We start from the raw sequence: 23,792 nt of genomic DNA, 5'->3' as shown, positions 1-23,792 counted from the left end.
AGCCGTACCCGGTTATAATTGAAGTGTCAAGGCATCCGATTCGTCTTGTTCACAAGTTGTATTTGAACTATCTATTTGTCCATTTTCATTCCCCACAATTACTATGTCGCACCCACACTTTGTAAGTGAATTATCTGGTCCACATAAATCTTGTTAATGATCTCTTTACTGAAGTTCGGCATGCTACAAGTAAAAGCCCCTTTATCTTGCCTCTGTGCTTACATTCTGCTAACAGATATCTCAACAGTTACATTGGTGTCAACACGCCCCCACTGCCCCCGGCCGCATTTGATCTCTAGCGTACGGCAACCCCTGTCCAGCTCTCTCAAGCAGAGCTGAACCCTAATGAACCACATAAACATTATCCAAAATCTAGCACCACGAATTCAGCGTGCCAAGAATCTCGCCTACCTCGGGTCATCCATACACACCGGGGGAGCTAAACTCAATCGCGAACCAGGGCCGAAACAGCGAGACAAAAGTACCCGGCGATGCTCTCTGGCTAGCCGACTTCTCTCTTTGGGCAGCTGAGCATGCATGAACCCGCCTTTCATCACATTGCATTCTAGAAGCTGCTAACATCAATCAGGGTATGAGGCGCCTGCACTTTCACCAAGGTCTAAACTACTGATACGCCTCATGGGAGCCGATTGAAAACAAAGGAGTTGGGGGCCCCAACTACCAGACCACCATACTATGGACAGATCATGGTCGCAAATGCCATTGGTAAATCGGACAATTCTCGCATTGTGAACACTCCCCTAGGAGAAAATACCGATTCGGTGTATGCTATCTGTGATGGAAGGCGATTGACTAAACTGGTCGTGGTGAATTTGCGGGCTTTTGCCCAGACTACCACGGGAACTCGTCCACATAGGGCTTACAACTTCCATGTGCCTGCACGTCATCGCAGCGCTAATGTGGAGCGTTTGATTGGTCCGGGTAGTGACGCGCTTGTTAACATTACTTTCAGGGGGATTTTCTATGACTATGCATTGCGTCGGGGGATGCCCGTGCCTGTGCATGCATTGGAGGAGGTGGCTAGGGTTCGGGATGGCGTGTTGACTGTTGAGGTTCCTGTTTCTTCTGCGGTTCTTCTTTCTTTGGATTAGATTTGGTTGGATATACTTGAGGCTCATTTATCAAAGATAAGCACCTTCAATGAGTATACGGTATCTCTAAGCTAATATTTCTTGAGCTTGTATCGATTTAGCACTCTTATACGACATGGATCGTTATAAAGGCATTATGTTCTGTCCTAAAAATGGGAAATTTAGGGCTGAAAGACAGAAACTCATAAACCTCCGAGATGTATAGGTTCGGGAACACACAGCTTACCGCGGGAAGGGTTAAATAACTTGGACTACAAGAAAGGCCCAGACCTAATGGAAGTGCGTCAAATATAAGAACCCTGACGGTTCATATGTAGGCCACTCCTAAGTCACCAATCAGCACCGCCACTAATTTCCACAAACAGACTATAGACGCAGCTAACGTCCGCACTGCCCATTTGGCCCCCAACGAACACGATTCAGCCGCAGGAGAGCTAACAGACGACCGCACCCTATGATTCCTCCAACCCGCGCTGTTTATGGCTTTCCGTTAAGATCCAGGGTCCTGGCTCTCGACTCCGCTCTCCCATCTGTGTCCTTGCCACCTCACAATGGCCGAGTCGCGCGAGTCGCAGCATTCGCTGCTTTCGGAGGACTCGCTGGACAATCCACCGCAGCGGTCCTGGGGTCCGCTCGGTCGCTTATCCTTCGAGCAGGACTATGTTTACCATGCGCACGAGCGCCGGTCCGAGGATGTGGTCCACGATGTCGGATTGGGTATTTCCAATCATTCCGGTGATACTATACCTCATTATGGGCGCGCTTCAATGGATAGTACAGCGACGACCACGCCTCGCTCTATTCCTAAGGCTCCGCTGTCTCCCCATTCTCCCACGAGATGCCCTAACCGCACGACGGTGCTACAGAAACGGCTTTCGTGGATCCCATTGACGATCTTTGTGCTGGCTCTGTATGCTACTATCTTTTCAGGAATTTACCTCGCTATTGCACTTCGAAAGCCTCGATGGAATGGTATTTCCAGTGACGGCCCCATGGTGCCGTCTACGGCTAATTTGTTGAGCGCGTTCTTTGCAAAGACAATTGAGTTGGCCTATGTCACGGTTTGTGTGGCGTTTTTGGGACAGGTGCTTAGCCGGCGGGCTTTGATGACCGATTCTCGAGGAATTAGTATCTCTGATATGAATATGAGGGCATGGATCATGCAACCAGGCTCAATGATTGTTCATTGGGAGACGCTGCGGTATTCTGCGCTTACTTTCCTCGGTGCTATTGCGCTTGTCGCAACATTTGTGGCGATGCTATACACTACCGCCGCGCAAGCGTTAGGTATACTTCTTCCCTTACAGCAATAAACCACGGAACACTAACTTATAAAAGTCGCACCCAAACTCTCTTTCGGTCCCGTCGAACCAAAGGTCCTTCAAGGCAAAGTATCCGCCAGCTTTGGTAACCCGAATTACCTCGGCTCCAATTGTGAAACTCCAGTCACAAATGCAATGGACCCAGACAACCGCAATACATGTCTCCAAATTAAACATGTCGGCCAAGCCTATCACAACTACCAACAATGGATAACAAAATGGAGCTCCCTAGTTGCGAACAACAGCGCAACCTCAACAAACCTCCACAACCGTCCACATCCTACTGGCTCCCTCTGGGACAATACAACAGTAACAGGCAGCTGGATCCAAATCCAAAACATAACAATCCTCTCCAAGAAACACAAAAGAATGGTCAACAACATAACAATGGCAATGCCCCACGGCGGCATCACAGCAGCAGCAATGAACCCCCAAAACAAAATAAAACAACCCCAATCAGCCTCAGCATCCGGCGAAGGAAGATACACCCTAGACGCCTCCGTCCCATCCCCAGCAATAAACGTCCTCTGCACAGGAATGACCGAAAAAGAACTCGAACCCCTCGTCTACGCCTCCTGGCCCGGCGGCGACAAATTCAACCCAACATCCTGGAGCGTCTCACCTCCAGACGACATCCCCCGCTACCCATCCTGGCTCAACAGAACAGTCGTCGACACGCTCTTCGAATTCGGCCCGGAATACGGCCAACGCCCACCAATCTTCGGCAAATACCCTAAACCCTTCAACACAATCCTCAACACGACAGGTCTCTGGCCCGCAAATTCCATCTACCTCCTCGGTGCATCACCACCGAACACGACAAACCCGCCGTACGTGCTATGCGCCCTCCGCGCTAAACAAACAGGCGTCTGTTCGACGCGGTATAACGCGGCATCCAGCGGGGCATTCCTCAGCTCGATATGCGAGCAAGGCAATAATAAATTGCAATATGACCGCCGACATGCAAGCCGCGGGTTCAAAGAGGGTGTCTGGGAAGCCGATTATAAAAATGTTGTGTCTGAGTGGGCGAAGGCGTTGAGTCTCGGTGCGGGTGTTTCCGATGGCGAGGCTAGTAATGCCCGACTGCTTATGCAGATGATGCCAAAGTACGATGCTGAGGAAGACAGCTTCTCGCTTGATCCGCGTATGCCTTCTATCGGGGAGGGGTTGGCTGTTATGGCTGGGAGTACGTTGATTCTCAGTTCGCAGGATGCGCCGTTTGTACAGGGGTGGAATTATAGTCGTGATAATGGGAATGTGTTGGATGAGGGTGTTTATCAGTTTTTTGATGGGGAGGTTCAGGCTGTTGGGTATGCTTCTGGCTGGACGGAGCGGTGGCAGGGTGTTTTCTATGTTATTTTGGTGTTTGCGTTTTTGACGAGTGCTGTTTGTTTGGGGTTTGTGATATTTGAGGCCCGGGGGCGGCAGATTACTGATTTTACGGAGCCGCAGAATCTGTTTGCTTTGGCTGTTAATAGTCCGCAGACGGAGCAGTTGAAGGGTGCCTGTGGGTGTGGCCCATGGGGGAAGCAGCTTAAGGAGAGGTGGTTTATTGGGATGGAGGAGGAGGATGAGCATTATTATATTCGGAGTAAGATGGAGGGGAATACGCCGTATCTTGGCGCTGAGGAGAGGCTTGAACAGATGGAGGTTGAGGATGGGGGCAAGGTGTTGAGTCCTGCTGTGGATGAGTTCCGGAGGGTGTCGAAGAGAAATTCGTTTTTGGCGAGGTTTTATTGACGGGGATTGGTACGATGATATGACTACGGGACTATAGAAGTAATAGTTAATATGCTGCAATTGAACATATATGAATACACTGCATGGCTGGAGCATGCGATTGATTTCAACAGGGACCCAATAGAGCCAGATATGTACAGAACAATGCAACGCCCATTTCAGAGCTAAACAGGTGAACCAACACGGAGACGCAGAACAGGAACTGTGGTATAACGCTAATGAATCGCTCATACACACAGACACAAGACGAGGATGCTAGATGCGACGAAAATGCAGCACTTCAAATGCAACGGAAAAGAAACTTTTGCAAAGACACCGATAGCCATGGAGACGCCATCAAAGGAATGGAAAGAGAGGTAGGAGATATGCACAGAGGAACCTGGCGAGGTGAGGTATTGAGGTAGAGAAGAGGGAATGTGAGAGTCGGAGAGAATGTCTCTGAATAACTGTAGGATGAATTGGGAGAAGTATCAACGATCAGCTTGAAGATTGAGCCAGCTCATATCTGAATTGACGTTGTTACTCCGCCCTTGCATCGGCAGCTCGTCCATATCCTCTGGGATGATCGCGCTGGATCTCCGTACGTTTGAATTCCTTGTCTTATCGACAAGGCCTGTATATGATGAGGTACCGGGCAAATCGCGCGTGCTCGAGTTGTAGAAGCTGTTGCTGTAGTTGCTGCTGCTGGGTCGTCCCAGCCAGCTAGAGTGGCCGGCACCTTGCCAATTTTCGTCCCGGTCACTTTCCGAGGCAATACTGATTGAGTCTGCAGAGGAGATTCGTGCCGATTGGCTCTCGGGGATGACAAGGCTTCGGCCGCCTATTTCGGAGGTGTTTTCTGTGGTTGGGCTGGCGCTCATGACACGGCCCAAGGGCTTGGGTTGGTCGAGGAATCCCAGGTTCAATGGTGTCAGGTTTGACATTGGCCAGGCGCTACCGCGGTAGTCTGACTTGGTGTAGACGGAACTCATGGTCGAGCGATCAGACGCCATTCCAGCCAGGTTGGTGGTGGTTGTGTTATCTTCAAAGTACTTGCCCCATCCTTCGTCCGTGCTCCGATCCCCAGGCTGGTTGCCACGGCTGGGGTCTGTACCTCCTTCCGTTTCATCAGTGTAGACACTCGACGCGCCCATGGCACCGCTGGAGGGAATTGTGGAGAGCGGGCTGCTCTTGCGGGGATGAGACAGTCCGTAACCCGTCGCATTGGGTGGCTTGAGAGATTTCTCTCCATTGTACTTTCCGGTCATAATAGCCAGTGAGTCTGCCGAAGCAGCGGCGACCGGAACGGGAGACCTTGCCATGGGATAGGCGCCTTCGGTCAGGGGTTCTATGCCCTGATCCTGGAAGCTGAGTCGGTCTTTGCTGTCGCCACCAGCTTTGCCGGACTGCTGCTGTTTCTTTTGCTTTTCGCGTCGAATCAGGAAAAGAAGGATAAGCAAGATCAAGCCGAATCCGAGGACGCTTCCAAGAGTTGCACCAAGTATAGTTTTAGCGTGATCACTCAAACCGCCACCGGCAGCTGCGGCAGAAGTGGATGAGGGAGTGGCCGTCGCGGAGGTCGATGTCGAAGTGGTTGAAGTAGCTGTGGGGGTAGACGACGTGATTGACGACGTAGTGGATGGCTTGAGAACATTCTGATCTCCGGTTCCATAGAACAATTCCGTCGCATTCACCCAACCATTCGAGGTCTGGTTGAAGATCGCTAATGAATCATGACCCCCACCATTGGAGAGGACAACCATATCATCGCCCTGGGCGAGAGCAAAATTTGACCAGCTGTTGGAGGGAGCTAATGTGCTGTTATACGAAGAATCCGTCAGACTCCTCTTTCCAATTGTAGTGGCTGGGCTCTGCAGCTTTCCCTTGGAGCTGAGTAGGTAGCTAGAAACACTGTTGGGCGAAGAGTTCATGGTAAACTCCTCGAGAACGATGTTTTTCTCAGAGTCGGAAGCAAGGGTACATCGAGAGTTAGTTGGAATTGCATAGGGAAGAGTCGCCTCCGAGAGAGTCCAGCCTTTGCTGTCTTCAGCGTCATAGATGTGAACAGCCGTGTTGGTGGCAGAGCCTCCAATCATGGCGATTTGAGAATCACTCCAGGGCAAAAGAATGGGCTCATACAAAGCCGGAGCACCCTGGTCAAGACCAGAGGTCACGACGTATGGGGAAGTTGTTGAAATAAGCAAGGTGGATTGAGAGCTGACAGTGCTTCCATCTGTCATACCTGCGTAGACGAGGATCTGGGATGACGAGGAAATGTACCCGGCACCGTGGCCAGTTCGATTAGCCATCTCCTGCGAGGACATTGTCAAGTTTTGCCATTTCTGGTCCTTGAACGAAAACTGTTGCAGGCCATCGTAACCAGCAGGGCCGGTCCCGCCGACCACATAGAATGCCTCATCGCCCTTGGATCCACCCTGTACACAAGCGGCGCCAGTAACCGATGTTCCTTTTGGCAGTTCGGTCCAGTTTCCGTTCTCTCGGAGCGGTATTGATAGGAAGTTGCCGCGTGAGAAGACATAGAGGGTGTTGCTGTGGATGGTGGAGCAATCGCCCTCGAGGGTGACTTGGGGTTTGGGGACAGTCATTCTGAATCACCACAAGCTGTAGATACCAGACCAGAAACGAGAGCGGGTGGCCAGCCAAAGATCCAAAGACTGTAGAATGAAAGTGCGGCCAGAGCACTATCTCATCTCGACAGTGGTAGAGTAAATGACGCCAATCTGCGAGCTGCAATGGAGTAAAGTGTCGCGATATCGGTAATCTTAATGGTGTGTTTTTGTTCTCCGGGGTGTGATTGTGGTTCCGAGTTCTCTGTGGATAGCGTATCGGATGTCTCGGCGACTCGTATGATACCACTAGAGCAGTGCTTCTGGGATCAAGCGCTTCAGGGATAGCAATGGGATTTGCAACAGTGACGTGTCGGGACGTGTCGGAGAAAAGTGATCAAAGGTAATTCGAGAGGATCTGACGTCGGGCGAACCAGTCGAGGCGATAAAGCGATAGTGCGGGAAAAAAAGGAGCAAATGAACGAGGTTGGTGAGAAACGAAAGAATGGCTGTGAGACCGGCACTATCAAACGAGTGCACAGCACACGAGGAATCAAGACAGGAAAAGAGAGCCCTGGAGAGATTGAGACAGGGAGAGAGAAGTCAACCCCCTAACGGAGGAGGTTAGCGGGCTGGAAGGACGCCATCCCTTAAGGGGAAAGATTTCGTCACTTCAATTTCCATCAATAATTGGACTAATTTTCGAGGGTCTGTGTCTACTTCTCATATTCGAGTTTATTTCTTGTATTTTTCGTGATTGCTATTTGTGCCATTTGCGCACTGCCAATCACCCCTATAGCCTATCTGAAGCTATCCGACAGGTGTTTCGAAGCCAAGAGTGAGAGAAAGGTGGGACCAGGGACTTGAGCCCCCCTGTCCGATTCTATACATCTGAGACAAACAGCAAGGAACTAACGACAGCCCTGACAAGAGAGAAGGGGCTCGGACACAATAAACAAATTGCGTCCAAGGTTCCCCTTCCCGTGTCCGTGGTTGAGTTTGCTGGTGCCATGGATCCTCTCGGGCACACTTGGCTCGTGCTTTCCTCTCTGGTTCGCTTGTTTAGCGCTACACTACAGACATTGCCCAGATACGCTCTCTATAGTCATGAGGCAGTATTAGAGTTGATCTCTGTAACGAATAATCTCCGACATTCATAGATACATGTACGTAGATGGCATGCAAATCCGGTGCCTGGTTCGTCCAAGTCTTGGCCCTCGTGGGACCGAATATTGCGGTCTCCTCAACGTAACTGGTTTTATACAATGATCTACAGGGACTAGCTGTATGTGATGGAAGAATCACAGCTAGCCATGCTGATTGGCCATGACGTCAATTAAGCTAACGCAGTTTTTGGCAAAATGTAGTATATCACACCTGGGAATATATATCTCGGCACCCACTGAAGAAACAGATCGACCTGAACATAAACATGAACGAATGGCAACTTCGTGGCTGCAGACCATCTCGTACAGAAGAAAGAAACATAGAGCTGCATCTATTGAGCCAAGTTCTTAATCCAACCGATGCAGGTACCACCTTCCTCGTGCAACGCTTCAGCAATACAGTCAGCCCGCTGAACAATGATCGCCAGTGGGAGGTGCAGGTTCCGTCGCACGACAGGTTTGGATGGGAGATTAGGATGAGTGGCAATCTGTAGATATGAGATATGGGGAGATCCATGGGGCTGGTCTATTTCCAGAGCACTACATATTACACCGAGCTGAGCGGAATTGAACAACCGGCGTATAGATATGCGGGCTGGTGGGAGTGAAATATGGGACACGAACCTGTTTTGATGACATGCAGATTGTAATGGTATTGGTCTGATTACTATATAACACATGGAAGAAAAGTCCGTCTTCGTGACCGTGGACTTGCAGGAGAGGTTGCATGGACACGATTGGGGATCCCAAAAGCGAAAGAAATCCATCACACGCTTTACGACTGTGCTTGCTTCCATTGGTGTGCCTTTTGGAGCAGGCGGGAAAGGTTGGCAGCGGATTGGTCGTCTGCGGGGAATACGTAGTCCATGTACTCCTCGTATCGGTCGTCCTCCAACTTGCGGCGCTTCTTGACACGTCTGGGCATCTGTTTTTCGATCTTCTCGATATCCTCGGGCGATCCGTGTGTGTTTTCGAATGAACGCCAGGCATTGAGAAGTTCCACGCGCTAGGAATAAGTTAGCATCGATCATGATGAGTCAGTGATGGAAATGACGTACCTCTTCCTTGAGCTCCTTGTCCTTGAATACCTTGTGTGCCCGGGTGAAGACTGCACGAGCCCGCGTCTTCGCTTCTTCGCTGATCGGCTTTTCCTCCTCCTCCTCTTCTTCCTCTTCGTCCTCCGGCACGTTGACCTCGAACCGGGCGTAGTTGATCCAGACCTTGACGTGATCGGTCTTCTGGAGCAGACGCTCGTACAAGTGGCGGACTCGGTCATACTCGCCTTCGTATTCTTCAAAGTCGATATAGGCCTTCCACACAAGCTCGGGCATATCGAGGGTTGGCTGATCAATGCCTAGCTCGTAGATAGCCCTTGCTCGCTCCAAATCATCCAGACCCCGTTCCAATTCCGCGAACTGCATCCAGGACTGACTGTTGGAAGGGTTCCATTCGATTTGCCTCTCGTACAAGGTCCGGCACCGCACGAACTCGAACAATTGGCGTTCAAGGTCGATGTAGCCACGGAACAGCTTGTCCTTCGGACACATACCAATGGCTTGGCCTAGTGTTTTCCTTGCAGCTTGTAATTCCATCTGTCGGATCTCAAACTGCGCCTTCATGAGCCAAATCTTGGCAAATGTGAACTTTTTGTGTGGAATCAACCGGAGACATTCCTGATAAATCTGCCGGGCGCGGTCCACTTCTTTCGCCTCCAATTCTTCCCAAACAGCGTAGAAGATCCAGAGGTAGATATAACGGCGCCAGTGCCTCTTCTCTTGTGAGGGAGGAATCTGTGCAATGGCCCGTTCATAGATGTCCCGCACCCGCTCCGGGTCACCCGAGGTCTCCTCCAGGCGTGCAAAGTCGAACCAGATATCATAGTTGCGAGGGTTCTCCTTAAGCTGCTCCTCATACTGCACCCTGCGCTTTGAAAGAATCACATCTTCCACGCCCTCGCGATCACCATATTGCTTCTCGAAGGTTGTGTAGGCCTTGTGAAGGGCCATAGACTTGGACCGGGGGAGTCGGTCTAAGGCGTACTTGTAGATAGCGCGTGCACGCTCATACTCCTTTAGCTTGGCCTCGAATTTGGCATATGCGCTAAAGAGCTTCTCGTCCATGAAATCCTCGCCGAGCGTCTCAATTGCCAAGCCATAGACCTCACGAACCAAATCACTGGTTCCATACTCTTCCTCAAAACGAGCCCATTTAATCCAGTTTCGCGGTTCGGGGTGAACAACAGTGAAGCGCTGGAAGACGCCGCGCGCTCGTTCGAATTCACCGTACCGCTTTTCTAGCTTAATGTATGCGCTCCAGGCGCCCTCATCCGGCTCCCACGACATCCACCGCTCAAAGACCTGGCGGGTACCAGGAATGTTGCCCAGGGTCTCCTCCATGTAGACATACTTGTACCACAGCTTGTCGATACGGGGCAGGATGGTCACGGCACGGTCGAGAAGATTTCGGGCGTGGTTGATGTTTCGGGTCTTCATCTCGGCTTCGATGTAACGGATCCATAGTACCACTGAGGTCGAGTCGACGTCCAGCGCGCGCTCGAAGATTGAGCGTGCCCGACGGAATTCCTTCTGTTCGAGTTCCCAGGCGGCATAGCGCATCCAGTTGTTCATGTTAATGCGGTTACGCCGCACATAGTCCTCAAAGTCCTTTCTCTTCCGACCCTGGTACTCGTGTAGTTCTTCAAGGTCGGCAAAGCGCTGTGTCGGTGCTTCCAGGCCAGGCTCCTGCCGGTCCACGGCCTCGCGAAGCAACTGCTCCGCAGAGATCTGGATCGGCGCGGCGGCCTTGTTCTTGACGCGGGGAGGGCCACGGGATGCCTCCATTGTGATGGTTTTATATCAACCGGTACTGATATCAAAGTATTGGTCTGCGGTCGAGGTGTGAAGTGAAGGTCCCGGACAATAAATTTGTGACAAAGTGCAAGATGTGAGAGAAAATTGAAAGACGAAAGAAGCTTCGCCAGAACTGTGCGACCAGTTATCCCGAAGCTGATTCGCAAAGTGTCTCACGCCCAAGTCACTGACGAGAGTGGCTTGGTCTGCAACTCTGAGAATCCGCGATGAAATAGCAGAACTGCAGAGTTGGTCGTTGTCGCCACCCGCGCAGCTCTCCCTGACTAAGCACTTTTCCATCCTTCCATTCTGGAACATTGCTCTCCTCAGCTTTCTCAAGGTCCTGGGGCCATCTACACACGCTTTGCTTTGCGCGAATCCAGATAGTTAGTACTATCTGACCTGCCACTATGTCAACTGCCGAAGAGCTGTTGCGCGACTTTGAGTCAGATGAGGAGTTCGATGCGGGTGAGGAAAATGACGACCTAGAGCCCGAGCAGGAAGAACAGACCCAAGAAGCCCCAGGGGCCACCAACGACTTTGACCGCTCCATTTCCACCGCCGATGAACTGAACCGCCTACACAAAGTTCTGCGCGATCACTACTCTATCCGATTTCCCGAGCTCGAAACGCTCGTCACAACTCCCATCAAGTACGCCAAAACGGTTGCTATTCTCCAGAATGGCCCTCTTAATGACATTAAGGCGCTGTCCAATACATCGGACAATATGGTTGGCGCGTCACTCAAGTCGGTCCTGGATGGACCGTCCTTGATGGTGGTTGCGGTGGAGGGAACGACCACCCGCGGCCGAGAGATGACAGAGTCCGAGCTCAAGCAGGTTCTTGATACATGCGAGAGAATTTTGAAGCTTGATAGCGAGCGCAAGGCGCTTACTGAAAGTATTCAGTCTCGCATGAACCAGATTGCGCCTAACCTGGCTGCACTTATTGGACCTGAAACTGCTGCCCAGTTCCTCAACCAAAGCGGAGGCCTACTGGAACTAGCGAAGATTCCTGCATGCAACTTGGGCGCACAAGGATCGCGGAGACAGGAGGGACTAGGCTTTGCGACCAACATCGGTGTCAGATCCCAAGGATTCCTCTACGACTCTGAGCTTCTCCAGGAGGTTCCCAACGACCTTAAGAAACAAGCGATCCGGATCGTGTCAGCCAAGATGGTTCTCGCTACCCGTGCCGACGTCTCCAACTACGCCAAGGATGGATCTCTCGGCGAAGACTTGAAACAACAATGCTACACACGGTTGGAGAAGCTGACCGAGGCTGCACCAAACTCCGGTACAAAGGCTCTCCCCGCGCCCGATGACAAGCCTTCCAGAAAGCGTGGTGGTTGGCGTGCCCGCAAGGCCAAGGAGGCCGTCGCCATGACCGAGCTCCGCAAGGCGCAGAACCGCGTTGCATTTGGCAAGGAGGAATCGGAGGTGGGATACGGCACAGGTTCCGGGACCGTTGGTCTTGGCATGCTCGGCCAACAGAACGATGGCCGTATCCGCGCGACACAGATCGACCAACGCACTCGCGCCCGACTCAGCAAGAACAACAAGGGCTGGGGCACGTCCACCCCCGCCAGCGGAACCGCTTCATCTCTACGCGGCTTCGGCCAAGGCGCAAGCGGCACAGCCAGTGTTCTGCAAGCCCGTGGTATCCGCGCATCGGGTGTCGGATCGTCTACAGCGGGTACATCCAGTACCATTGCATTCACACCCGTCCAGGGCCTGGAGCTGGTGGATCCCAAGGTGCAGGCAGAGCTGAAGCGCAAGCGCGAGGCCGAGGAAAACCGCTGGTTCAAGTCTGGAACTTTCACCCAGGCCCCGAACCAGGGCAATGGCAATGCGCAGGGTGGAGAAAACGGTGGCTTCAAGGTGCCGGCGCTTCCACCCAAGAAGAAGGTCGACACGGGCGAGGGCAAGATGGGTCCGCCTCCCAAGCGGTAGAGTGCATTACTACCGTATCCTTGCATTTGACGGCGTTCAGGATGGAAGATCAGGAGGCCTGAGCTTCTATGATTTACGTGATACCAACCCCTTTGTACATTAGACAGCCCAAATCTAAAATCACAAATTCGAATTTATATTCTGAACTCGATCTATTCTCGCCTGAGAATAAATAATTCTTGATAGGACACAGTGTCGGACTAAGAATTGCACCCTATCCACGACCCCGACAACGGTTTTAGGGCTCAGCGATAACACGTGCACGTTTTGAAATATTCGATGTGTGGGGATTCTGTCTCAAGTTCTCGAATTCCGAGTAACTGAATCCCGAAATCGCCTTAAAGTGGACCAGATGGCGTGCTTAAGCAGCAGCTGCAACTGTATGATCTCGCAATATCCGTGGAATGTGGTACAAGACAATGGCGAAAGGTATATATTTCGGGTCATTGGAAGAGACCCTTTATTGTATATCGCATCATTTTAACGGCTGAATTTGTACAAATTACTTGCAATTGAGTAATCTGCTCCAAAAGAAAAATACATAAATAACCCCTCGTTTACTATCCCCGACGAGTCGCAATCAGCGAACCAAAAGCATGACATTAAACATCGCCCCAACCACCAGCAACACTACCATCACAATCGTCGAACCCAAAACCGAAGAACCAAAACCCCCAAACCCTCAACCCTAACCCGAATCCTCCATCACAGCCATGTAACCACCGACTTCGACGCCCACCGCTTCAAAGCAGCCGCAGCACAGCAACTACAACCTCAGCAACGATCCCAAGAAACAGATACCCGCCTCATTGCATCACCATATAACAGCGCCGCCCACCTACTGGATATATCAGCACTGGAAAGACAAGACAGACTCTTCGCATTGGCATTGACATATCTCAAACCTACGCGCGCCGACTATGCCACGGCTGGATATACGGAATCGTTCAACTGGACGGAAGTATTCGAGTTGTTGAGGGCGTTTTCTGAAGCGGAGGATCACACGTGGAAGAGGCGTACTTATTATGTTGTTATTTTCCGGTCTATTTTGTTGCCGGATGTTGATTCGGATTATTTGTATGCGCTTGATGCGCATTCGCATCGCGAGGCTATGGCTAGTGGGGGGTTGTTGAAGTATTGGTTTGGGGCCAAGGATGGGATGGGGAGGAATTTGGCTACTTGTGAGTATTGTTCCTTTTTTTTACCTATTTTCCCTCTGCTTCTTTGCTTGCTTGGGTGGGTATTGGCAAATCGTGGCTCGGACTTATACATTTGTTTAGGTATTTGGCGCAATCGGGATGATGCTAGACTTGGTGGCCAGGGACCGTGGCATGCTCGTGCGAGAGCTGCTGGTTCGGTGTTGTATGAGCAGATTTTGTTCACGACACTGGGGTTGACTATTGGGGATGGGGTGGAATCGTGGAACCTGAGTGATTGGAAGGAGGATGCAGTCTGAGGAAATATGCTCGGAGGATGTCCGATATATAGGTACCAGATACAATAGAATCCGACATATGGGATGCCCGGATCTACAAATATCCAATATAAAAGCCGAGGGGACCTGTAAATGAACGGAGTAGTTAAGCAAAAGGAGAATATTCCCCGCAGTGGATCAGCAGTATTTTCCCCACAAGGCGTTGAAAGGGATCAAAAAGGCAGCCAATCTGTACATCACTGCGGACAATGTTACTCTTTACTGCTGTGCCTCCATCCCTCCTCATCTATGCAGTCATTCAATCAAGTCATGCAAGCCAACTTACACATAATTGCGGGGCATCGGGGTCAGCCTTGATATATATGCTTTGTGGTTGGCCACTTCTCCAGTTGAAATCCATATCCCTCCATGGAACTAGGAAGCAGCAATGTTATAAAGAGGCGGCATTGTCCCAGCTAACAGAGATCTTTTTCAATTCAACTCTTTATAGCAACGTTCAATTATCACATCCAAAATGGTCGGCCTCAAAGCAGACAACCTCGCCGTCAACGACGGCCCCTTGACCTCCGAGAATGCAGCCCTCCTCCGCCCTTCAGAGCCAACACTCCCCCTAGAAGAACTCCGCAAAAGATACGACGAAGACGGCTATCTCTTCCTCAAGCAAGTCCTCCCCCGCCAGGATGTCCTCGATGCCCGCGAATCATACTTCTCCTCCCTGCAATCAACAGGCGTCCTGAAGCCCGGCACAGAACCGGTAGAAGGTATCTTCGATCCAGCCAAAAGCCACCTAGACTATCCTGGTATTGGCGCCGGACACATTGGCGGCAATGGCAGGCCTGGTGGTGACCGGGCAGCGGCTTTTGTTGATCTCGCTCTCGATGCACACTACCAGGACTGGTACGCCGAGAAATTCTGCAACCACCCGGCGCTGTATGATTTTGTTGCGAAGTTTTCGGACTGGGGGAAGAATACGTTAAATCTGCGCCGTACGTTGCTGCGGAACAATATTCCTGGTTCGAAGCCTATTGGCGTGCACTACGATCAGATCTTCCTGAGATACGGAGATCCGACTAGTATTACTGCTTGGGTTCCAATGGGTGATATCAAGCTTAATGGTGGCGGTCTGATTTATCTGGAAGATGGTACGTCTATTCTCTACCTTGTTCTTATTTTCTTCGAATCAGGAATACTAATTGAGTTTACGGTTAAGGTGACAAAGTCGGACTCGGGTTGGAAGAGGCCTTCTATGCCAAGGCGAAGGAGACCGGTCTGACAGACGAAGAAGCCAAATCCGCTTTCAACACAAACATGATGGCAACGGGTCTACTATCCGAGTTCCCAAGTGAATTTGCTCGGGAAAATGGCCGTCGCTGGTTGGTGTCGGCATACGAGGCTGGAGATGTGGTGTTGCACAAGCCTCATATGGTAAATGACCCTTTCTTTTCATTGACGTGAATGTAAGAATTTTATTAACGAGGTGTAGATCCATGCGTCGACTATTAACAACGACCCGGACAATGTTATCCGTCTTGCTACCGATCTGCGGTTCTGTGACTCGTCCAAGCCATATGATAAAGTTAGTTTCATTGTCCCTGGAATCGAAGTTAGTGGCTAACTTATATTTGCAGCGATGGATGAACTTCTACAAGTTCGGTGATGGTGTTTAGGTGGCTGATCGTTGCTATTACATCTTTGGTTTTAGCGTGAGTCTTTACCGAGACTGTGTAGATAGATATGTGATGTGACCAGGCCTGTGAAGACTTACTTCATAACTCAATTTGTTTCTATTTATGGTCAGACTTCAGTCAATCGCACGGTTTGATTTGTTAGAAGTTGCATGGGAGACAGAAGCATGCAAGCATGAGACAGTACCACTCCCTCATTCCGGTCAACTCTGGTTAAAACTATGCCAATCATATTTCCTTCATGTTATCATTATGATTTAACCAGGCGTACTTGATTCGCAGGAGAGCAGTGCCTGGAATGCTATGTGTCATTTTTAGTGATTAACATGGGCACAGACTTATCCCTAGATCCACGAATGGCCCCATTTTTGAATGGAAAGCCATTTTAATGAAATAAATTATAGTAGTAAATGTTAGGAAGCCTTATGAATTGTCTCAAAAAAAATCTGATTTGATTGCGAGAACAGTAGAGGAACACGAATCGAGTAACATGTAAACGCCGGCATTTGGGTTCTACGGAACATCATTCCAAACTACGACAGGCGGTATTTCGCTAATTTCGCACAAACAACTTACTGTATATGAAGTATCTGTGGGTCACTGATCGCCCACTAGCACCTGGAATCTTGCTGTGATTGTTGTGACGCTCGCGAATAGAGTCTCCGCCGTTATTAGAGGTATCCCGTTCCCAAGCCTATACCAATCTACAACACACAAAATATCGATTCAAATACACATGTCGCAAATTATCTCAAGGCCATCATGGCTCACTGTTGCTGTTCTAGCACTGCTAGCAGTATCAACTGTCAACGCCGCCCCAGTCCGTGCAACAAACCAAGAAATGGAGGCAGAGCAGCCGACTAAGGTTGAATCCCGATCTCCTGTGAGTCACTTGCCAGAGCCATACCTTTCTCCCGGAAAACCCAACTAACGAAATTCCAGCGACTGATCCCCGATACTGAAGGATACGTCCACGACCTCTTGAAAGGCTTAGGCCTGGATGAGCCAAAGGCAACATCAACCGGCACGCCAACCACAGCGAGCATGAAAGCCGAGCAAGGTAAACCGGAGAATGAAAAGGCCACACCAACCACGCACATTACCTACTCCAGCTCTGTGAGCTACACACCCACCTACGGCAGCAATGGTGCGGGCTTCACGCACACCGTGAAGCACGAGGAGAGCAACAACAAGCCCTTTGAAAATGTTCAGATCTTGCCTGGATGGGGCAGCGACAAGAAGCTTACTTCCGAGAATCTGCCGAGTCTCTTTGCTGCTATGTACAGGGAGGTGAAGCACCGGGTTAGCGATATGATTAATAGCTCTGATGAGATTGGCCTGGATGGGTTTACGTGATGAGAATGGGATGGTTGTTGAAGATATGGAGGGCATTATGAAGAATTATTGATTTATGGAAATTTCGAAAGACGAATCGCGTCGAGTTTGTTTCTTTACGATGTACTACTTACTATTGATATGCGATTTTCCACATTTCCCACCGTAGAGTTTAAAGCCTACACTGGACAATTGACTATTTATCATTAGACTCTCTCAAACTTGACACTCTTTTTGGGAGGGATTTGATTTCGTTTAACTATAGAATATTCAGTCCTCTCGACGCGGATGAAATGGAAGATGAATGATGATGCCGTCCCTGGCATGAAGCAAAAAAAGAAATTTGGGGGTTCCGTTTAAATATGGGAAATATCTACGCCTCACGACGATAGTTCGGGATAGCGGGGAGACGAACCACGATGTCGTCTCTCACAGGATGCTCCTCAGTTGTGACTCCGTCATGGTAATAGCCCAGTTGATGAAGAGGGTATTACACTGGATCTCCAACAACAGTATTCTCGCATAGCTTTCCGCATGCTGCACGGCTATGACGCTGTCCCATTCACCGGTGACGGGGAGCGATATACAGCTTTTGTAAGTTGCATGAAGGGGTTCAGTGGTCACCAGACACTGGCGTTGCTCAATTAAGCGGATCGCCCGTTTCATGAAGTTCTCGTTAGTTCCGATGCGTCCGATGATGAACACAGTAACCCAGTAAATCGGTTGGGCAGTGTGCATATTGTGAAGGTCTTCTGGGACAAAATGCCCATCTTGGATAAACATACCTCTTTGGGTAGATCCTGCCCTTTCAGCAGGCTCGCGGGGCGCCATGATGATTGGTTTGTAATCTGAATGGGTGTTGCAAGTTTGGTTGTTCTTGATTTGATGAACACTGGACAGCCAGGTCCTTTAAATACTTCGAGATAGTACCATATTTAGCACATAACTATTCAATAATCCTAACAAAGGCCAGTCATTGCTATAATGAGCTTGTAAGGCGTCAATGACATGGTAAGGTGTTTAAGCGCAAGGGCCGTATAACAAAGAGGGCTATCGAGGGCTTTGATCCTCAGTCCATGATTAAAAGGTGTAAAAGAATCCATTCAAGGCCTAAGAGCTCATTGATGGCATTGAACACCTCAAATAGAAGTAATGAAGAAAACATGAGCTGGGAGTTAAACTTGGAGACGTTGCAGTTATCTCCATTAACTCCGGTCCTCGATATCCGACCACATCTCCGGACGCAAATAGGCGAAAGATGCCCGGAGATCGAGCAAGGCAGAAGGTACTGGAATCGAAGTCTATTACTATCACAATACTACGAGGCTTGCGGAGCCTGAGCATCCGTTGATCGTCTTCGATTGACTCGGCGGGGCAAATGCAAAATCCATAAAGAGAACCCGAACCGCTTCACCTTTTACTTCTCTCACAACAATATTCAACTATTCTATACTCAACTTTCCTCTCTAAGTGTCATATTTATCCCAACTTAACTTATAATGCCTTCGCTTGTTGGAAAAGAAGTCGGCCCTACCGGGTACGGCACCATGAGTGCGTTTCCCCTCCAGACACAGCAGAGCAGTCAAAAGACATCTACTGACCAAATTACCAGGAATGACATGGAACCCCCAGCCTCCATCCCAGGAGACATGCTTTGAGACCCTTAACACGGCTCTCGAGCTGGGTGCCAACTTCTGGAACGGTGGCGAGCTGTACGGCACCCCAGAGTACAACTCCCTTCATCTGCTGAACCAGTACTTCACCAAGCACCCAGAGAATGCTGAGAAGGTTGTTCTCAGCATCAAGGGTGGCCTGAAGAAGGGAGAGCTCATCCCGGATGGCTCTGAGGAGAACATCCGTCGTAGCGTGGATGAGTCTCTGCGTGTCTTGGACGGCAAGAAGAAGCTTGACATCTTTGAATGCGCTCGTCAAGATGCCAAAACTCCCGTTGAGGACACTATCAAGGTCCTCGCAGAGTATGTCAAGGAGGGTAAGATTGGAGGTATTGGGCTGAGCGAGGTTGATGCGGAGACAATTCGCCGAGCGTACGTGCATCTTCATGATTGTTCTAATGTAACTTGATCTGACTACTTCTACAGACACAAGGTGCACCCCATCGCCGCTGTCGAGGTGGAGATGTCACTTTGGTCTACTGATATCCTAGAAAACGACATCGCCAAGACCTGTGCTGAGCTCCAGATCCCCGTCATCGCTTACTCGCCCCTGGGCCGAGGTGTGCTCACAGGAGCTGTCACCTCCATGGCAGACATCCCCGAAGGCGACTTCCGACGCCACATGTCCCGTTTCCAAGAGGAGAACTTCCAACAAAACTTGAAGCTCATCAACGCTGTCAACGACCTGGCCGCTCGCAAGGGTGTCGCCCCGGCTCAGATTGCCTTGGCCTGGATCCGCAGCCAGAGTGGCAAGCCTGGCCTGCCCACTATTATCCCCATTCCTGGTGGTACTACGAAGGACAAGGTGATCCAGAATATGAGTGGTGTGCAGGTGCTGACGGATGCGGAGCTCGCTGAGATCGATGCCCTCCTGAAGGTGCACACTGTTGCTGGGCCTCGGTACTAGATTGTATGCTTTGAGCTTGTTAGCTATGAACTTGGATATATAAATTCACACTTTTGAAGCCAGGAATTGTCTTCACATCTCAGATCAAGTGTAGAATAAGTCAACATGCAACCTCACAATGTATTGAATACACGGAGGTTGTCGGAATTGCAGAATTCTTTCGAATAATCATCATGTAAAGTATGGGGAGGAAGTAAAAAAAGGGGAAGCTTACCATTGAGTTAGTGGGTTAGTGTGAATGTAGATATAGTTTCAATCGATGCAGAACAACATAATGTGAATCCTCAAACACAGTAGTGGCAGTGAGTGAAGAAGGGAAAGAGTTGAAGAGCGCGGAGACCTTTGCGTGAATAGGTCACGTGAGACACATTGGTCCATCGCGCTCACGTGACACCATATGCCTCCTAGCATCGCGATGCCGTCGCGACAGCCTCAAAGTACAATCTCATTTGCCATTCCTCCTTTGTTGTACGAGTACTGTTAGTCCACAATGGCTTCAAGGGAATCTCCTGGTTCCCCTCTTTCATCGGTCGGGTCACTCGAGACCTCGGACCATGAATCAATGAAACAAGACAGCCGCGCGCATTCGCCCTCGATGTCAAATATGCCACCTTCGAAGCGGCGTCGCACTGGTGTTGCATCTTGGGACCGTCAAACTCCTCTCTCCGCAGCCCAGGACGACAACCAACCACCTCCCTCCCCGACAGACTCGATTTCCTCAGATAGCTCCGGCGATATCCCGAATTCCCCTAGCATACTCGGCATCCTGGGCACCAACCAGGAAGATGACTATAGCGGCCAGAGTACCGACCAAGTCACCATCTGTCGATGGGATGGATGCACAGCTGGCGACCTCGGTAACATGGATGGGTTGGTGCAGCACCTTCACAATGAGCACATCGGCAGCCGACAGAAACGGTACTCATGCGAGTGGATCGACTGCACCCGTAAAGGTCAAACACATGCCAGCGCTTACGCTCTGCGCGCACATATGAGAAGCCACACCCGCGAAAAGCCCTTCTACTGCACGCTACCTGGTATGTTCTTTTCTGATCCTAGCCCTCACCCTCGACAGCAACGTCAGTTTACTTATCATATCAAACAGAATGTGACCGCAACTTCACTCGATCAGATGCCCTGACCAAGCACATGCGCTCTGTGCATGAGACAGACACTATGCGCACCATCGACTCACTCTCCAAGGTCCATGCAGCCCCTGGCAGCACGGCCGGCACCCCTGCCTCGAAGATCCAGCGCATCCGCCTGAAGCTCTCTCAACCCAAGGAGCCGGGCACCGAGTCCGAACCCCATGGCGAAACTGCCATCCCGCCCAATCCTATCGTTAACACGAATGAAGTACCAGATCTCGACGAGACCACGATGCCAGAATTCGGACCCGAGCTTAACTTCGACCAGCACGAGCTCTCCTTGCCCCCGCGCGACCTGTACCGTCTCCTCCGTCGACAAATTGCATGGGCAGGGAAGGAGACTGCCCAGCTACAGGCTGAGTGGGAGGAGATCCGGCCACGGCGCGAGCAAGCGTGGCGCGAGAAAGAGATCATCTTTGATGATCTCATTGATGCCGAACTAGGTCTTTTTAGCGCCATTGTGGGGTCTGTGCCTCCGGCAAATCTCACCACCAGCCTGGAGAAGCTGCAGCAACAACAGCAGCAGTTTCAAAACCAGCAGGAGCAGCTACAGGAGAAGTCAATTGAGATGCCGCATCCGCATCCGCATGTTGAGGGCAGTGCTTAGCTGAATGCACTCTAGCTCTTGTTTACCCCGTTTGTTTCCCTTTCTTTCTTCTATTGCCAGGCTGGTGAGCCTGGCCTTAAGTTTCTCGTCATTTTTGCGTCACCGTGCCCTTTGTTGTTCTTGTACTATGGCGTGCATGGCGTTTGGCCCTGCAGTTCTTTATTTGCATTCCCCGGGCAAAGGGGAAAGGACGTAATTTCGATGGAATGTATGAATAGCTTTCGGACCTTGCCCGACAACGGCTCACCACTCTGAGTGATGCCCAAAATGATATTGTCGATAATGATGATTCCCGAGGTCTTCTTCTCCCCAAATATAAAACACCCACCCGGTCGACGCTCTTCACGTCTTCATCTTTTTGCTTATGAACATGCTTGTGCTTATATACTCGTTGTCTCTGAGAGAACTGCCAGGTAAGTCATCCTTAGCCCTAATTTGTGAAATTGCCTGGCTACGGTGATATGTGGCAGGGGTGAAGAGATGGTAGCCAAGAAAACATCTAAGTTAGTGCGAGTATTCGGGGCTCTTCAACGAATGAGGACTTATCGGACGACTCAGCTCGTGATGTACATACTTGTTACATCTATGTACTTAGCTGAAAATGCACAGCTTCGATCATGGTAGCTAAGCAACTCTTCCTTGAAAACCCAAATATCACGTTATACAAACTTGAGTTTGGACGGTAAGTTAATGTTAGGTTGAATATGTCGTTAAACAGGAGGGCCCGACTACGCGGAATTTCCCCAGTCAACTACATCGTCCGATCCTGACGTCCAGGTTCGTGGACCTATCCTCCCCCTAAAAATCTGGATACGGAAGGACTTGGTGTATTTATAATGTATATTTCCCCAACGGAAACGAAGTAGTTTTGACCTAATCATTTCAGGTCGTCATCGGGGTTCTTGCGACGTCCTGGGTAACGCTGCTATGTCTAATACTTCATTATATTGCAACACGATACAACACCTAAAGTTCCTCCAAGGATAAACAGGACTTGATAGACCGGTATATCTGGCAAAGAACGCAGCGGACGCCAAGGTGGACGCCATCTTTTAATATTCAATGGACTAGTCACCCGGTTTCTCCAAATGTCTTCGACAACTACAATTCACGAGCACTGCATCAAACCTCACTAGGGGCTTGTAGATCAATGGCTTTGTATGGGCATGTCGAACTCACACGTCTGTGCAAATGATGTTTTTGCCTTCGGCCATGTTTTTTTCTATGACTCTCTTTGCAATTGTCCGATGTCTGGTGAATTTCCTAAGCTCTATTTTCTCTAGGTAAGTTACCCTCTCATCTCTTTCCTAGAGACTATACGGAGTACCGTGTTTCTAATTACGTCAAGTTACTCTAGTCGCTCTTCTCATTGATATGGTGAACCATCCGCAGTCATCGTAGCAGGACTATTTTCACCCGACGTGAATTCCTGGGATTTCAGCCAATTGGTCCCGGTATTATTACTTCTTGTCCCTGCTCTCTTGATGGCAGAGGTTTACTCATGTGAACCAAACCTGCAGTCAATCTAAAAGCACCTTTCAAGGCTTACTCACTTTAGCAGATGCCATTCAGAATGACGACCAGAGCATTGTACAAACAGATCAACTACCCGCTCACAGAGGGAAAAGACTTCAGCATCGCCCATATTAGAAGAGAGTCGAAGAGTACTCAGACCCTCCCCACAAATTCTTATGTTATCCAAGCAATCCCAGGCTCAGTTTGCACCACTTGCTTCAGCTTGCGAGCACAACTTCAAGTTTGAACCGTGTATCTGCATTGTCAACATCTGCTCACATTTGCTTTGATTAGAGTTGGCTCTGGGACACTGATTTTTGTGTTAGATCTGGTTTCGCCTGTAGCCTTAGGGCAAAGCGGGAACACAATCTACACCCTGAACCTGACGTTTCCTTTAGTAGACCTCGTCCCTAGTGCTCTGGGCCTACTCTCAATATGGTGCTGGATCATGACCAATCTCGACCCAGTTCCTTTGGTTCAGCGGCAGTCTCTATCAATTGTGAGAATCGTGATTGATATCGATAAGGTCTGTAGGAAAGCGCGGCTTGTATTCTTTACGGCCTTCCCCGTGGTATTTTCCATCTTTGCTACGCTCTTTTGGGGAGATAGGTCGTTCCTCCTAGTGACGATGTGTATGTCGGTCTGGTGTGCTATTTCTTGCCTTTGCATGTTTCCTGCATTCTTGATGGGCCCCTATTCTGTTTTCCGAGCCGTATTCGAGTATAACGTCTGATAGTATTGACTCCCGCATAAAAGCATTTCTCAAGCGGCGACGCACAAGGAGGCAATTTCGAAGAGAA

The 23,792-nt window shown here is 50.1% G+C and overlaps 11 protein-coding genes across 11 annotated transcripts; 8 read left to right on the top strand and 3 right to left on the bottom strand.

The window, feature by feature from the left end:
- Nucleotides 1-103: 103 nt before the first annotated feature.
- On the top strand, nt 104-541 carry N7446_013520 (uncharacterized protein; the record flags this gene model as incomplete). Its single annotated transcript, XM_058522260.1, has 2 exons — nt 104-121; nt 377-541. 2 exons carry the CDS (start codon nt 104-106, stop codon nt 539-541), a joined length of 183 nt encoding a protein of 60 aa, XP_058365737.1.
- A 166-nt stretch (nt 542-707) lies between these two features.
- On the top strand, nt 708-1,112 carry N7446_013519 (glycosyl hydrolase family 79 C-terminal domain-containing protein; the record flags this gene model as incomplete). The annotated part of the gene is made up of 1 exon (XM_058522259.1): nt 708-1,112. The coding sequence occupies one exon, from the start codon at nt 708-710 to the stop codon at nt 1,110-1,112; it is 405 nt and encodes a 134-aa protein (XP_058365736.1).
- A 551-nt stretch (nt 1,113-1,663) lies between these two features.
- Nucleotides 1,664-4,174, top strand: N7446_013518 (uncharacterized protein; the record flags this gene model as incomplete). The annotated part of the gene is made up of 2 exons (XM_058522258.1): nt 1,664-2,399; nt 2,451-4,174. The coding sequence occupies 2 exons, from the start codon at nt 1,664-1,666 to the stop codon at nt 4,172-4,174; spliced, it is 2,460 nt and encodes an 819-aa protein (XP_058365735.1).
- Nucleotides 4,175-4,644: 470 nt separating this feature from the next.
- N7446_013517 (uncharacterized protein) lies at nt 4,645-6,759 on the bottom strand (the record flags this gene model as incomplete). The annotated part of the gene is made up of 1 exon (XM_058522257.1): nt 4,645-6,759. The coding sequence occupies one exon, from the start codon at nt 6,757-6,759 to the stop codon at nt 4,645-4,647; it is 2,115 nt and encodes a 704-aa protein (XP_058365734.1).
- Nucleotides 6,760-8,535: 1,776 nt separating this feature from the next.
- clf1 (putative cell cycle control protein (Cwf4)) lies at nt 8,536-10,930 on the bottom strand. Its single transcript, XM_058522256.1, has 2 exons — nt 8,945-10,930; nt 8,536-8,892 (listed from the first exon to the last, which is right to left on the bottom strand). The coding sequence occupies exons 1-2, from the start codon at nt 10,724-10,726 to the stop codon at nt 8,662-8,664; spliced, it is 2,013 nt and encodes a 670-aa protein (XP_058365733.1). The 5' UTR covers nt 10,727-10,930; the 3' UTR covers nt 8,536-8,661.
- A 215-nt stretch (nt 10,931-11,145) lies between these two features.
- N7446_013515 (U4/U6-U5 snRNP complex subunit PRP31) lies at nt 11,146-12,687 on the top strand (the record flags this gene model as incomplete). Its single annotated transcript, XM_058522255.1, has 1 exon — nt 11,146-12,687. One exon carries the CDS (start codon nt 11,146-11,148, stop codon nt 12,685-12,687), a length of 1,542 nt encoding a protein of 513 aa, XP_058365732.1.
- Nucleotides 12,688-14,636: 1,949 nt separating this feature from the next.
- N7446_013514 (uncharacterized protein) lies at nt 14,637-15,789 on the top strand (the record flags this gene model as incomplete). The annotated part of the gene is made up of 4 exons (XM_058522254.1): nt 14,637-15,264; nt 15,333-15,547; nt 15,606-15,698; nt 15,751-15,789. 4 exons carry the CDS (start codon nt 14,637-14,639, stop codon nt 15,787-15,789), a joined length of 975 nt encoding a protein of 324 aa, XP_058365731.1.
- A 754-nt stretch (nt 15,790-16,543) lies between these two features.
- On the top strand, nt 16,544-17,163 carry N7446_013513 (uncharacterized protein; the record flags this gene model as incomplete). Its single annotated transcript, XM_058522253.1, has 2 exons — nt 16,544-16,690; nt 16,750-17,163. 2 exons carry the CDS (start codon nt 16,544-16,546, stop codon nt 17,161-17,163), a joined length of 561 nt encoding a protein of 186 aa, XP_058365730.1.
- Nucleotides 17,164-17,571: 408 nt separating this feature from the next.
- N7446_013512 (uncharacterized protein) lies at nt 17,572-17,973 on the bottom strand (the record flags this gene model as incomplete). The annotated part of the gene is made up of 1 exon (XM_058522252.1): nt 17,572-17,973. The coding sequence occupies one exon, from the start codon at nt 17,971-17,973 to the stop codon at nt 17,572-17,574; it is 402 nt and encodes a 133-aa protein (XP_058365729.1).
- Nucleotides 17,974-18,641: 668 nt separating this feature from the next.
- On the top strand, nt 18,642-19,722 carry N7446_013511 (aldo/keto reductase family protein; the record flags this gene model as incomplete). The annotated part of the gene is made up of 3 exons (XM_058522251.1): nt 18,642-18,693; nt 18,755-19,187; nt 19,242-19,722. The coding sequence occupies 3 exons, from the start codon at nt 18,642-18,644 to the stop codon at nt 19,720-19,722; spliced, it is 966 nt and encodes a 321-aa protein (XP_058365728.1).
- Nucleotides 19,723-20,212: 490 nt separating this feature from the next.
- N7446_013510 (C2H2-type zinc finger protein) lies at nt 20,213-21,477 on the top strand (the record flags this gene model as incomplete). Its single annotated transcript, XM_058522250.1, has 2 exons — nt 20,213-20,759; nt 20,828-21,477. The coding sequence occupies 2 exons, from the start codon at nt 20,213-20,215 to the stop codon at nt 21,475-21,477; spliced, it is 1,197 nt and encodes a 398-aa protein (XP_058365727.1).
- Between the last annotated feature and the right edge of the window lie 2,315 nt (nt 21,478-23,792).

Source organism: Penicillium canescens (assembly GCF_028828765.1).
Source record: "Penicillium canescens strain IBT 15451 chromosome Unknown utg000011l_segment0_segment0, whole genome shotgun sequence".
Lineage (NCBI taxonomy): Eukaryota > Fungi > Ascomycota > Eurotiomycetes > Eurotiales > Aspergillaceae > Penicillium > Penicillium canescens.
The sequence above is the reverse complement of the archived record's forward strand: the minus strand, read 5'-3'. Positions and strand labels throughout refer to the sequence as shown.